We start from the raw sequence: 16280 nt of genomic DNA on the forward strand, positions 1-16280 counted from the left end.
ATCAGGTGTTCATCACTAATACTCAATCATCACTCAATTAATAACTTAATTATCTCATTAACTTTAACACTCTTGAGTGTTCATTAAACACTCATATTTTAACACTTTACACTCTTGATTGTAGACTCATTTAAACTCCCAGGAGTGGTCATTTAACACTGAAGTTTTTGCTGTGATATACTTCACATTTTCTAGTTCTTTAACAAACACAACAGCCAGAGAAAAACTAACATCAAATATTCAAGGCCAAAGAGCCCAACTAAAGCAAACACTGACCTCCATAATGGTGACCAAACCAAACAACTACTTTCAAACCAACTTCGACATCTAAACCTCTTTTAAGAGAATCAGTCCTGTGTCTGCTGGGAAACTTCCTGCTAAACCCTTATAATAATGTTAGGGGATAATGTTATATCAATGTAATCACTAAACATTTTTAAAATGTTTTTAGAGACTGTTATCCTACTTTTTAGGAGAACATTCTGGTAACAAAAATAAAATTAGCTACAGAAACCATAACATAATATAATGCTCTCAAAACATTCATAGAACAATAACATTTCTAGCTGGGATGACTTGCTTACTAGACTTACTTAAAAAATAATGCAAATAAAGCCCTTATAAAACTAAGTATGTTGAACTGACAAATGCTTAGTTAGTGTAGTTCACTTACACAAGTATTATAGTAACTAAAAAAGAACTATAAAGAGTAATTGATAAATTTACTTAACAAATATATACATTTACTAGTGTATTGCATGCTGAATGTTGAATCTGTGTGTGACTCAATTATTATCAATTGCAAGATATTTCCACAACTATACAGGAATTAAATCAACCCAATTAAGTTTGACAAGGTTTTTATGACAAAAATATTAGCAATACAATTTTAAAAGATTATTATTTGACATAAAGAATAGACTTTGTTTTAGTCAGAAGTTAGGTCAAGCTAAATACCAAAAACAACAAAAAAAGATAAAATGTACGGAATAGTGAATGAGGGTTTAGGGTGTGATTGGGAAAACAGCCTCTGAGTATCGGTCTCCGAGTATTTTCTACAGTATATTACTGTTTTAATGGAAATTATATTGTCAGAATTTGGCCTTTTTCTACAGCAAGTGTTAACAGAGTGTATAAAACATGCTGATTTAAAAACTGACTTAAAAAATGAGTTGAATCTTGTAAAACTCATAAAAAAAGTTGAAAATTGCAAAACTTATTTTGATGAGTTAAAGCAATGTAAAAACATATGTTGTAACTTATTGAACATATCATTTTATAGTGTAGATTATGGAAAGTTAACTAAAAAGTGTTAGTTGGAACAACTGTTTGGTTTTGGAGTGTAAGTCAACTCAGGCTACCAACCTTTGAAACTGCTGCTTCTAAAAACAGGAGGAACCATAAACCAAACATATAATAAAACAACGAGAACTGGAGTTAAACCAAGCTCTTCCAATGCTTCCTCACTTTAAAGGGGACCTATTATGCCCCTTTTCACAAGATGTAATACAAGTCTCTGATGTCCCCAGAGTGCACAGCAAAATCCCCAGTGTTAAATTAACACTGCTCAGTGTTTATATGAGTCCACACTCAGAGAGTGTTAAATGAACACTGAAGCAGTGTTAAAGTTAATGAGATAATTAAGTTATTAATTGAGTTATGATTGAGCATTATTGAAGACACCTGATGATAACAAGCAGAATCACTGAAGGAGAAAGTTAATGTAAAATGGTCACCATTATGGAGATCATTGTTTAGTTTAGTTGAGCTCTTGACCCTTACTTTCTTAATTTTAGAGTTTGTTTGGCTGCTGTAATTCAGTTATAACAGCCAGATGAACAAAGAGATAAGATGATCTGATGGTGTTGGTTGAGTTTTAACATAATCAACTTGGCCTGAAGCACTGAACTCATTGAGAGCATCATTTCTGAGTTAAGTTTATCTTATGGATTATAGCAGCACTGTCCTTGTAGAGTATGCCTTTTTTTGCCTTTTCAATTAAATCCAACATATCCAACTCTGAACATAAGCTCATTATTAATTCATGCAGCAATGCATTATGGGAGCCATGAATGAGATTTGATTGGTGGCATCCAGAATGCACTGCAAAATGCTTTTATTTGTCACCATTGATGAGATTCACAGGCAGATTCTTCATATCTGTGTTTAAAAAAAAAAAAAAAAAGATTGTACTTGATGAAGTTTTAAGATGAGATTTAGATTACATTGTAAAAGTTCGATTTATTATGCTTTTCAAGAACTGAGCTTCTACAAATAATGAAGTAAAAGTAACTCAGTAATTGAGCTCTATAAGAGGTCAGTGATAATGATAAAGTTAAAACACTACCAATACCATCATATCACCTTTTCTCTTTGTTCATATCGCTGTTATATCTCATATACAGCAGCCAAACAAAACCTAAAGTTAATGGTACAAGGGTCAAGAGCCCAACTAAAACAAACACTGATCTCCATAATGGTAACATACCAATTACGATTTTCTCCTTCAGTGATTCTGCTTGTTAACATCAGGTGTCTTCAATAATGCTCAATCATAACTAAATTAATCACTTATTTATCTCATTAACTTTAACACTGCTTCAGTGTTCATTTAACACTCTCTGAGTGTGGACTCATATAAACACTAAGCAGTGTTAAAGGAGAACTCCAGCGCAAAATGAACCTTTGGTCTAATTACACATTGTTACCTAGTCAACCGTTATCTGAGATTTGTTTTCATGATTATCGAATGTAAATAGTTTTATCTCTAAAAACAGTTTAGCCTATAATGCTAGTATAACGCTAGTATACGGGGCATGGAGTAATGACAAATAAAAATCGCTTGTTAATACCACTAACAAGGCTCAAAATAGCCCCACACTAACACGGCAGCAGGGTCCCTACCTTCAAACCGAAGCATTGAGAACTTTGACAGTGTCCAGACAGTTTAATAAGAAGATATTTTATACATACAGTCAACTTCACGTATACAAGCAGAAGCCATCTAAGAAAAACAGACTCGATCAGTCAATTAACGAAACGCCGATCCAAATGTGCTGAACTGTGTAGCGCATTTGGTCATATGGTCCAGCGCATTTAGATCGGCGTTTCGTTAATTGACTGATCGAGTCTGTTTTTCTAAGATGGCTTCTGCTTGTATACGTGAAGTTGACTGTATGTATAAAATATCTTCTTATTAAACTGTCTCTTTTAAACATACATGTAACATTCATCTTTTAATATATTTCCCTTTCAAAACATTTAAATGAACTATAATATTAATATAAACATAATTAAAGAAGTCGTTTGACATACGTTATAACGAGTCATTATGTCCTTTAAATTATATGTTTCATATAATAGAACAGAAGCTATATATTGTGAATTTAAACATTTCTCGAGTCGTTTACCAGCGGCAGACGTCAGGAGGACCAGCCGAGGTAAAGGCTGTTCCAGGCGGCTTACATGGGCTCGAGCACCCGGGTCTCACCCCTGGGTCTCACACAACCCGAAAACGTCCGATCAAATGTTTTAAATAGGCGCTATCTTTATAAATAAACCACAGATTTGAGCTTTAAACAACTACATTCTCGACTGAACAACTCTTAAAACTACATTTCGTGACACAATAACAGTAGTATTTTTAAATTTCCCGCAGCACTTGCCTCTCCCAGAAGAAGCGGATTTCGCCTCGGAGGCGCTTCAATTTCGCTCCAAACGCTTGCTTTTTATACGGACGCGCGAATGCATTCAAAATGTTCAAGCGTCAAATTAGACGCGGCAGGCGCGAATTTGACGCGCTATTCGTGTCCGGTGTGAACGCACAGCCTACTATCAACACTCAACTCAAATTTCAGAATAAGGACTTCGAGATTTCGGTATTCGGTTACTATACAGTAGGCTATCACCAACAGAATCCTGAGCGAATGCAAATGTGTAATTAAACATAAAATTACTAACCATTCACCAGATTGAGTTTCAACTGTGTGGTCCCACTCGTCGTCTGGCATTGAACATGCATGCGCGCGGAAACTGTGGGCCGTTTACACGTCATCAAATTGTATTTTACATTAGCAGAACTTAAAATTAAATGATTTTTGATTGACTGAAAATGTTAAACTCTGACAAGTCATGATAGTATATTGAATCAATAGGCATAATTTGTGTGTCATCCAAGCTCAATAAAATAACAATTACAAGTAAAAAGTCTAACTGTATCTCAGAACTTGATTTTTTATTTCACAACAATATGTATATTTAAGTAATGACTAAAGGTCCTCTGAATTAGTTTTTAGAGTGCAGCCAGGATGAAGGAAAAGATGGAAAGTGCAGTAAGTAGAAAGTTTCATTTGAAGAAGAAATGGTGTTGTTCACTTTTGAGAAAATTAGAAATGTTACTTATAAATGTAATATTTTTTTCAAAGAACAAATGTGTCCATGTTTCTGCTTTTTATATGTATTAATATGGAGTTATTTTATTTAACTTTTCAACACATGTTTTTATTTCCATATTTTGTAGATATTCCGCTATCATTATCAAATAATAAATGTTATGTATATGATTTAAAGATAAAGATGGATTTGAGCATATTTCTAATAATATGAATTCTAAGTGAATTGTTGTTAACTGATATGTGTGTGTTTTGTCTCTGTTTGTCAGGAGGAAACAGGTGTTTGGTGATAATGACAGTGTGTCTCGGGCTCATCTGTGTTCTTCTGCTGGTCTTCATCACACTGTACATCACCACCACAGCAGAGAGAGACCTGTTAAAGAGTTACAAGAACACAGTTGAAGAGTTCAATCACACTATCAACAGTTTACAGGACAATAACACTGATCTAATGACTGAAAAAGACCAACTGAAGAACAACTTCAACTCTTTGAGTCAGAAGAACCTGGAGTTAGAGACCAGAGTCAATGATCTCAGTGCTGAGAAGAGTCAGTTACAGGGAAGTGTTAACTCTTTGAATCAGAAGAAACTGGAGTTGGAGACTAGAGTCAATAATCTCACTGCTGAGAAAAGCCAATTACAGGGAAGTGTTGATGCTTTGAATAAGAAGAGACTGGAGTTGGAGACTGAAATAAGGAAGTTAAATGAACTTGGTCAGTACAAATGTATTTATATGTATATTTGCAATTTACAACATAATTCATATATGGGTCATTCTATGAAAATGTCCATTTTTCTGTCCCTAGCTTTTACAGAAATATTACACTTAAAAAACACTTTAGGGTTAAATTTTTTTTTACATTTTAAAATAAAACAATATGTTATTTGAACAATTACACCGTCTTGAGCCATCAATGTGGCAATATTTGATTTTTATTAATTATATAGAATTTCAAGCACCACAGAAGTGCCCGTCCCCACAGTCATGTACAGAGGGAAAATGCTGTATTTTGAGGTCAATAACAGATTTTTACACCATTTAAAATACAATAATGTATACATAACTATCAAATATATTATGTGAATGATATATATATATAAAAATGCTGAATAAATATTATAAAATTTATAATGAAAGTATGGTCCCCTGGAGTTGTGTCACTGGTGTTACCGTTAAACAAAAATCTCTTATTTTGAAATAAAAATCACACTGATGACATCACTTGACTTCCTTCTTCCAATTTCCTGAATATCTATGAAGAAAAGCCTATGGTAGATCCACTGTCTCTTTTCAGTTATCAGAAATCTTCTCATTTATCTCATGATTTCATATGAAGCTTTTAGTTGAAGTCACTGGTATGACCTTCTTTACTGTTAGGTAATTGTAAAAAAACTAGAATACAAATTGATTAAACTACTTAATTTAGTTAGTATACCATGATTGACAACATGTGGTTTGTTTCCTTGCAGCAGCCATTTTGTAAAATTAATTTTTCATGAAAATTGTCACTGGTGTTACTGTCACTGGTGTCACCTTTCTTATGGGTAACACCGGTAACACCAGTGACTTCCATTTATAGATAAACTTTATTGTGTCACTGGTGTTACTGTCTTTTTTTCTGTCACATTAAATGCAATGTCACATGTGACATAGTAATAATGTTACATCCATTTTATTCTGCTACACTCAAAAGTTAAGATTTAAAGGATTGCATCATTACTTGATTTTAACTTGATTTTAACTGGTTTTCTAATATTTTTTATTGTTATAGCAAGTAGATGGTAGCGCAGATGAACTAACCTCATTCAAGCACACTTTTAACAAACCTGATTAAAATAAATAAAACATAATCTCCTTATTTGTTGCATTATTATTATTTTTCGCTAGCTCTGTCTACATGTGCTGAAAAAAAATTGAAATAATATGTCATAAAAACCTTTAATATTGCCAAAAAAGTAAGGTAACACCAGTGACAAAAAAAATGGTACATGCGGTCTTTAAATAAATGTACAAAAAATATAAAAAATCATTAAGCTGTAATTTATGCATATTCATAAAGTCAAAGGGTAATCTAATAATGTGGTGTAAGTTTAAATGTTAGAAAAAGAAATCAATTTTAAGACATCTTGCCATACCAAAAGTGGACGTTTCTGTAGAATGACCCATATGTAATTTTTTATGTTTATTGAAAGTGTAGCCAGGTTTAATAATGAGAAACGCTATTTAGCTGTTTAACCCAGTCACGAAAGGGTTAACTTTAATTTTGTATCTTTGATGGATGTGTAAGTGAGCCAATGGGTGAATTCTATGAGGCACTGAGCTGACCAATCAGCTGCCAGCTAGGCTCTGTTACAGTTACGCCCCTAGTTTTGCGTCACTGCACGTTCTTTTGGCGCTTGCACTTGAGCATAGGAGGCTGCGTTATCTGCTTGGTAAGCTGAAAAACAATAGGAAGTGAATTAAACAAGTTCTGTATTCATTATTGATTATACTGACTATGCCTTATTGTAATATAGAGTGTAAACGAAAGCTGTGCCTGAATCCACTGTTGTCACGGAGCTAAAGGCAGTGAATTCCGTTAAAATGGTGAGTTGTTTATCTAGGCATCTGAGTTCGCTAATATTCATGCAAACAGGCCAGGTTTTTGCTGCCCATTTTTGTATTTAACCTAGTCTGCTGAGTTTATGAGTTCGCTAGCATCTATGTTAATCCTTGTTAATGGGTGAATCAATGCAAAGGTGTTCATTGTGTAAAGCTAAAGGTGTAAAGCCTGCTGTGTGCATATGTTAATATGGTAATTAGCCACAATAGGCTAGCGAAATACTGGTTAATGTCTTTAAAAACCATCAAGTTATTTCGTTTGTGGGTTATAAAAAAGGAATGTTAACTTTTCATATTGTTGCTAACTAGTTAGTTTGTTAAATAATGATGTTAAAAATTGTGGATTTAATTGTGGTCACTGAATCTTAAAGAGGTACAATTTTTTGTGCATTCTTTCCACTGTTACCGGTGCAGAGGGGGATAAATAAGCACACTAACGCCTTAATGCCTCTAATTTAAAGTGATACAATTTGATTAATGTTTACATGCAATTCATGCAGTTTTATTCTTCATACTGTTGATGTGACTACCATAAGGTTTCATAAAACTTGAATGTGAAATGTGTCTTTATGAAGGATGCAATTTATGTAAATTTCCTTTTGATACTAGAGAAAAATTCATTTAGTTTTAATACTTGAAAAGAAACATAAGAGCTGTTGTACAACGTGAGAAAGATTTTTATGTTCCATTATAGGTACAAATATTATCTCATTTTATTTCGTATAAGCCTGTAGCAGTCCATTTATTTACTGTGAATGGTAATTGAAAGAAATGATTTGGCCTTATTTATAGGTCAGGTTTTGGTAAGGAGTTGGGAACATCGGGCAGAAATCCTTTGCATGGAGTGATTCAGATCCAGACGTTCTTCCAGAGATGCATTGATTCCCAGTCCGGGTGGCTGGGTGGCGAGCCAACCGTGGTTGACAACGAATCAAATTGCTTTAGACGAACTGCCCGGATCATCCTCTTCATCTTAATTGTGGTAGGACAAACACTAACTCAACCTGGAAAAAAAAGCCCCAACGAAACTGAACTCTTGTCAACCAAGGCAAGTCGAACCGAGGACGATCTGAGCTGAAAGATACTGAAAAGAGAGGGTTTTGTTTGTTTATGTGCGCACTTTATTATTTTAGTTTGTTATTTTTCATAACCATGTTTTTTTCCTTGTATGTATGCTCCACCCTGTGAATTTAATACAGGTTGTCTAAACTGTCATTCTGGTGTGGTATTTTCTTTCTTTTTTTTGATATTCAATTCTCAGGCTCTTAAAAATTTAGCGTCTTCTGTTTTTGGTCCAAATCGTATTCATGATAATCTCTACTATTAAACCTATGTACATTTTTATTACCTCGTAATAAGGGTTACAAAAGGAAAAGGCTGGGTTTTCATGTCCAGTGAGTCGATGAGCTGGTCTGAGAGCAGGCAGTACTGCAGGGATAATGGTGGTGATCTGGTCATTATCAACACTGAAGAGAAGCAGGTGAGTTCATTGGCAAATAGGTCTAGTTTACAGTAATTATTTTGTGAATGAACGTACTTCAATATATTTTGTCATAATACAAACAAACAACAGTAATTTAAAAAGTCACACCAGAGTCTCGTGTTTTAACACTGCTTGGAAAATAAACAGCAACATCCCCAGTGTTAAGTTAACACTGCTCAGTGTTTATATGAGTCCACACTCAGGCCCCGTTTACACGATGGGAAAACGCAGATATTTCTCTGCGTTTTGGCCTGTCATTTACACGAAAACGCAGTTTTTTATCCCAGAAAACGATTATTTCAATAAACTCCGGCCAAAGTGGAGATTTCTGAAAACGCCGGTTATATGTTGTCTGTCAACTGGGAGAAACGGGGTTTTAGGTTCTCTCTTGTCGATTCTGAGGATTCTGATTGGCTTACATGGCTATATCCTTCTCCCTACACTGCCGCCCATAGGTTTGGCATAGTTATGATGGCGCTCGACGGCGTATTTATGCGGGTTGTGTGCACGATGTTATTATTGAAAAGTGTAAAAGTTAATGAGATAATTAAGTGAATAATTGAGTGATGATTGAGCATTACTGAAGACACCTGATGTTAACAAGCAGAATCACTGAAGGAGAAAAATTAATTTGTAACTCACCATTATGGTGATTAGTGTTAGTTTAGTTACAGTTTCACAGCTTCAGTGTCATCACTATGGCAAATGCCTTACTGTACTGATTGTGGCTTTTATTCACACTGGGTCTGATATTGGCAATGCTATTAGTTCCCCAAACTAGAGGTGGGCGGAGCGATACTAATATTGATAATATCGATACCAACGTTGGTATCGGTATTGATCGATACCAACGTGAAAATATCGATACTTAAGTTTCAGTTTCTCTCGTTTTGCGACCTGGCCGTGTTTGTCAAAATGCTGCTGCTGTCACAGAGTAGAGCAAGCTCTCAAGAGTGCTGCTCGTGCTCGACACTGCTCTCCTCCCTCTCTCCTGTGTTGTACCGTCACGTGACTCACCACTAGCGCTACACTGTAAAAAAAATCCCGTATTTTTTACGGAATAATGCTGGCAACTTTGGTTGCCAGAACAATTCTGTAAAAAATACATTAAAACTGTAATCACCTTTACGGAGCAGCATGTAAGTTTTACATTTTAAACTGGTATATTTAACAATGAATTTCAGCAATATTGACATGGCCATAAAGTTATTGAACAAATTCCTTCAGTAAGAATTGAAGACACCTGATGTTAACAAGCAGAATCACTGAAGGAGAAAACCATAATTAAAGTCACCATTATGGAGATCAGTGTGTGTTTTAGTTGGGCTCTTTACCCTTAAATTAATACTTTAAGTTTTTGTTTGGCTGTTGTACATGAGTTATAACAGCAGATGATGAACAAAGAGAAAAGGTGATCTGATGGTGTTGGTTGTGTTTTAACATAATCATCATTTCACAATCATTTAACCTGAATCACTGAACTCCTATGAGTTAGGTTTATTTTATTAATTTTAGCTGCATAATATGTTTAGCCTTTTCAATGAAATTCAAATAATCAAATCAATAAAAATACAAATAAAAAAATATGTATCCATTTTAAAAAATGTTTTGGCAACACAGACATATCAAGATTTAGCGTATGAATCTCAGCAATGGTGACAAACAGATCACCTCTGATCATAAGCTCATTATTTATTCATGCAGCAATGCATGATGGGAGCCATGAATGAGTTTTGATTGGTAAAACCCAGAATGCACTGCAAAATGCTTTATAAATGTCACCATTGTTGAGATTCACAGGCTGATTATTGATGTCTGTGTGACTCTTTTTTGAACAAGAGAAACTATTTAGAAATTATTTGGATTACATTGTAAAAGTTAATAGTATTATGGTGTACAATGACGGTACCACTATAGATAATAAAGTAACCTAACTCATGAATTGGACTCTTTATGAGTTCAGTGATTCAGGTCAAATGATTGTGAAATAATGATTATGTTAGAACACAACCAACACCATCAGATCACATTTTCTCTTTGTTCATCATCTGCTATCATAACTCATGTATAACAGCCAAACAAAACTTAATGTTAATAATTTAAGGGTAAAGAGCCCAACTAAAACACACACTGATCTCCATAATGGTGACTTTAATTATGTTTTTCTCCTTCAGTGATTCTGCTTGTTAACATCAGGTGTTTTCAATTCTTACTGAAGGAATTTGTTCAATAACTTTATGGCCATGTCAATATTGCTGAAATCCATTGTTAAATATACCAGTTTAAAATGTAAAACTTACATGCTGCTCCGTAAAGGTGATTACAGTTTTAATGTATTTTTTACAGAATTGTTCTGGCAACCAAAGTTGCCAGCATTATTCCGTAAAAAATACGGGATTTTTTTTACAGTGTACCGCTCAGCCGCGCATTTCTAACCAACAGCAGTCAGTCAGAGGCGGAGAATGGCAGCAGAGAGAAAGAGGAGCGATGAATGGCTGTATTTTCAGGCCGAAAATGAGACAACAGCGACTTGTACCATTTGTAGAAAGTCTTTAAAATACAGTGGCAATACAACTAATTTGTACAAACATATTAAAGATCACGGACCAGAAAATGCAGAGCTGCAGAAACGGAGAGAGGAGGAGAAACGTTATTTTGTAAAAAAAAGGAGAATTTGTTTTACATTTTTTATATTTATTGTGAAGTAAAACTTTGTGACTTTGTTTATTTAAGAAAAAAAATCCCGAAAAGAATTGCACTAAAGAGGAGAATTTTTTTTTGTTAACATGCTACTTGAAAAGAGAATTTGTTTTTACATTTTTTATATTTGTGAAGTAATCATTTTTGTAACTTTGTTTATTTAAATAAAACAGAAGTAACCAAAAGTTGTTTCGGAACAAAAGTTTTGTAGTACTGATTAATAACCCAAAATGCAAATCACAAAAACAAATTAAAAGTCATGAAAATTCATTTAGATTTAGGTTGAAGACGCATCAACCTTAATTATTAAAAAGTATCGGTATTGGTATCGATATCGCCGATACTGGCCCTGTATTTACTTGGTATCGGATCGATACCAAATCCAGCGGTATCGCACACCTCTACCCCAAACCGAGATTGATCCTGGTATCAGTACCAGGACGTGTTTGCGTTCATGCAGAAGTTTCTGAGATCAACACGGGTTTTTTTTTAGGCAAGTCTTACAGATAATTAACAAAACAAGTTATTGGTTACCCTTTAAACCCTCTGGGGTAGGCAATCACGCTGGCGTGATCTGCTCGCTTTTTGTCTTATCAGTGAAAAAGAGATTCAAAATACTATTGTTACCTATGATTGTTACCTATGATTACGCGCGTGAACTCAACAATCGACTACTTTGGACTTCGACCGAAAACAGGATGTAAATACAGGTATGTGCGCTGGCTGAAATAACATCATTTTTATTCATATCTTTCACATCTACTGCAGTCAGATTCACTCGTGTTCACTCTGAAGGAATCATCGAACATGGCTGGGCACTTGTAATGAAACATTAAGGATGTTAAGAGGCTAAAAGCAGGTTTATTAACGTGCCCCATTGAAGTCAACAGGGTGCAAATTTTAAAAAGAGGATAACAGAGTGTAGGCAACACCGATTTTTGTCGTTGTTCTCTGTATTGACAGCACTCCAAATATACAAAAAAAATAGCTCAATGTTAAAATTGACCGGAGTTCTCCTTTAAGTTTCTATTTTTTTTTTGTGTATACTCACAATAAAAACAAAGTGTTGTGTCTTTCGCCAAATAAAGAAAAATAAACATGATGAGAGTTCTGCCTTCTCCCCTCATTCATATTCATGGCCGTCAACACCCCTACGCATATAGCAGCGCTGGCACAAAAACTGACTTACAAAGTTTAAATCATTATATTGTTGTTTTGTGAAAGAGTGATCAGAATGATTTTCACATCATTTTGTAGTCAACATTCTAGCCTACAAGTATGGTAACTCAAAAGTCTTGTGCCAAACTATTCAGTATGAGTTATATGGGCTCATTGCAGTGACACTTTTTTTCCCAAAACTTACTAACCACGCATAATCTTTTTTTTTCTCTATAAAATGCAAACATGTAACTTCCATTTTGCTCACATGTTATTGTAGCAGAGTTTGTGCTGAATACAGCATAATTATGAGTTGGCCAATGGTATGTTGTAAGTAGCTGAAATAAGCACAAATGTCAGGGCATGTCAAAACATCTCAAGGGCCCCAAAAAACCCTCAGACCCCAGAGGGTTAACTATTGTGCATTTTGGGCGTTTATGACTTTGATATTGGAGTGGCTTTGATCTTTAAAAATCGACTTTCTGTTTGGAGCTTTTCCTCCTTTTAAGTACAATGCGTAAAAGTAGAATCTGCTGCCTCACCATTGATATGCACTGTCACGTCTTGTGTTTGCTGGGAGAACTCACTAACCAAGGGTTTACCTGGGCAACATACATTAATATTAAAATCACCCAAAATAAACAAACGGTCATAGGAAGTTGCATAATGAGACAGAAAGTCCGAGAATTCTTTTATAAAATGATTATTTGGTTTGGGGGGCCTGTAAACAAGTGCATCAGGAAGACGTTGGACTCCAACTAATCCAACGTCAGTCAGACGTCATTTTTTGGTTGAAAATGAAAGTCAGGTTGACGTCTAAACCCAACGTTTGTTTGGCGTCAAGCTCCAACGTCAGACAGATGTTGAATTGTGGTTGGAATAAGCACCGCAAAAAAATGTGACATGCATGGCAGCACATTAAATCTGTGAAGATCTCAGCAGAGGAGTCAACAACTCAAACAGCATTACCAGCTTATTACTAACCAGATTTACTTTATTTAATTCCCGTTTTAATTAAATCAATAGTTGTATTTTAAAGTCACCATGATGGTGGTTAGTGTTTGCTTTAGTTGGACTCTTGATCCTTAACTTTTAAATATCAGTTTTTTCGGGCCAAGAAAAGTGTGTTTATACGCACATTTGTTGTGGCAAAAAAAGCTTAGAGGAAATACAATCAGGTTATTATAGATGTGTATTGATAATGATGAAATCATCAACATGTAACTATCTGAATCATCCAATTTGTGTATCATTTTAAATTATTATAGATGTGCTTTTAGTGTTTTTTCGTGTGTTTTTTTATTACCATATAAGCCATCTAATTTTACAGCATAAGTGCAATATTGATTATCAAATAATACAAAGGAACATCTTTAAAACATTTAGTACATTAATCTTTCTCTTCTACATTATTACTTAGCCATCAAAAATCAGTGTATTACTCTCAACAATGGTGGCAATCAATGAAATGCTTCATGCTGCAGTGCATGCTGGGTACCACCAATCAAAACTCATCCATATCTCCCAGCATGCATGTCGGCATTAATAAATTATGCAGCTGGATTTTTTTGTAGCTTGTTTTATGCTCAGAGTTGATCTGATTATCAGGATATTTTGTTTGATTTTCACCATTGTTGAGATTCATACACTGTTTCCTGATGTCTGTGTGCGTCTAAGTAATGCCATAGATTAAATGTTTGTGTGCACTAAAAAGTTTTTAAAAAGCAAGTATATTATTTAATAAACAACATTGCTAGATATGCTGTAGAATCAAATAAATTCTATTATGAATAAAACAAAGTTTAAACCACAAATTCTATATAATCTAAGCATTAAACACTTAAAAAGATAAAGGATTCAGTCAACTACATGATGATATCAACATCGTCATCATCATCAAGAAACAGCCAATATCATCTAATCTCATGGCTTTATTATCTACAACAATTATCTTCAATAAAAACACAGTTATAGCAGCCAGACAAATAGTTATATCATAGATTCAAGAGTCAAGAGCACAAAGCAAACGCTAACCACCATCATGGTGACTTTAAAATACAAAATAATGATTTCATTAAAACAGAAATTAAATAAAGTATATCTGGTTAGTTTTAAGTGAAGCTGGTAATAAGTGTACGGCCATGCATTTTACCTTTTGGTTTGGTTTATTCCAACCAAAATTCAGCAAATGTCCCACGTTGGAGCTTGACGTCAAACAAACATTGGATTTAGACGTCAACCCAACTTTAATTTTCAACCAAAATCCAACGTCTGACCGACGTTGGAGTCTATATCCTGTGACTGCTGGGATGATTTCAAACGGATTACATAAACTAAGAATATGTGATTTTATTTATAGAAATTACTTCACTTAAAAGAAGAGAATTCTAGCTTCATAAAGACAAATCTCTCGTTCCTGAGTGACAAGTATTCGCTGAGTTACAGTTCATTTTCGGACGCGTTTCAGAATGGACTTCCCTGACAGAGAGAAGGCAGAACTCGCATCATGTTTATTTTTCTTTATTTGGCGAAAGACACAACACTTTGTTTTTATTGTAAGTATACACAAAAAAAAAATAGAAACTTAACTGGATCGCATTATGTAAAACACTTAAATGTAAGATCAAAACCAACAAAGTATTTTGAATCTCTTTTGCACTGATAGGAAAAAAAGCGAGCAGATCACGCCGGGGTGATTGCCGACCCCAGAGGGTTAAATGTGCTATAAAAATACATTTTACTTACTTACTTACTTACTTACTATGACAACTGCTTTTTCGGGGCCTGAAAACACAAACTTTTGAAAACAGGTTTCAGAGTGCAAATTTTGCTGTTTGTGTAAACTACAAAAACGCAAATTTGTGAAAATGTGTAAATACGCATCGTATTACTTACCAATATATACAGCGATACAGCTTTTTAGTTGTTTTCACTTATCCGTGTGAACAGGGATCGTTTTGACAACGTTGTGGCCTGTACATGATAAACAGATCAGATCATTGCTTTTTCATTTTTAGTTCATCATTGCAGTGTAAACGTACCCTTATTCCTGTTTATATTCACACACAGAGGCACTTAACTTCATTCACCAAGGAGAGAGTGTGGATTGGTTTGTCTGACTCTGAGACTGAGGGGATCATGAAATGGGTGGATAATTCAACACTAAATCAAGGGTAAGTCCTAAAACCAGTGCAAATGTATTTCAAACATGAGACTCACAGCCTCTAAAAAATAACTGCTGACACAATTTTTGCGAAACAAAACTCTTCTTTCTTTTAAGTTTTTGCACTTTTGCTATTGCATCTGTGCTAAATTTACTCTTGTTACACATGTTATTCAGGTTTTGGTATCAAGGTGAACCAAATAATTCAGGTGGAGACGAGGACTGTGTTGAAAAGATGGCTTTAGACTCCATCCAGAACTGGAATGATTACCCATGCTCTGCCAAGATGAAATGTCTTTGTGAGAAATAGGATTCATCCTGTATTGTCATGTTTTTAACTGCATTATTTTATGGAATCAATCTTATTGTGATTATAACATTTCTGATTGAGGTTCCTACACAGTAAAATCCCCAGTGTTAAATCAACACTGCTCAGAGCATATATGGTCCCACTCTACAGAGTGTTAAAATAACACTGAATCAGTGTTAAAGTTAATGAGATAATTAAGTGATTAATTGAGTGGTGATTGAGCATTAATGATGAACACCTGCTGTTAACAAGCAGAATCACTGAAGGAAAGAGAAACACAAGAACTACAACTGACTTTTAGTCACAGCTTTATATTAAATCCGATGAAGATAAAAGAAGACATTAAATCTGTGAAGATCTCAACAGAGGAGGATTAAACAACTCCACAAACAGCATTACCAGCTTCACTTATTACTAACCAGACTGACTTTATTTCTGTTATTTGTCTTTGGACAAAGGTTTAGATGTCGATG

At 34.6% G+C, this 16280-nt stretch overlaps 1 protein-coding gene across 1 annotated transcript; it reads left to right on the plus strand.

The window, feature by feature from the left end:
• Nucleotides 1–6583: 6583 nt before the first annotated feature.
• LOC306999690 (C-type lectin domain family 4 member E-like) lies at nt 6584–16280 on the plus strand. The gene is made up of 5 exons (XM_079614578.1): nt 6584–6824; nt 6909–6978; nt 7786–8473; nt 15404–15507; nt 15675–16280. The coding sequence occupies exons 3-5, from the start codon at nt 8381–8383 to the stop codon at nt 15805–15807; spliced, it is 330 nt and encodes a 109-aa protein (XP_079470704.1). The 5' UTR covers nt 6584–6824; nt 6909–6978; nt 7786–8380; the 3' UTR covers nt 15808–16280.

Source organism: Phoxinus phoxinus (genome assembly GCF_949152265.1).
Source record: "Phoxinus phoxinus genome assembly, chromosome: 6".
NCBI classification, from domain to species: Eukaryota; Metazoa; Chordata; class Actinopteri; order Cypriniformes; family Leuciscidae; genus Phoxinus; species Phoxinus phoxinus.

Excerpts from the sequence above, each read along its gene's own strand:
- LOC306999690 (XM_079614578.1), top strand. The coding sequence starts at position 8,381 with ATGTCCAGTGAGTCGATGAGCTGGTCTGAGAGCAGGCAGTACTGCAGG. Across the intron at positions 8,474-15,403 it reads TCAACACTGAAGAGAAGCAG|AGGCACTTAACTTCATTCAC; the intron begins GTGAGTTCATTG and ends ATTCACACACAG. Across the intron at positions 15,508-15,674 it reads AATTCAACACTAAATCAAGG|GTTTTGGTATCAAGGTGAAC; the intron begins GTAAGTCCTAAA and ends CATGTTATTCAG.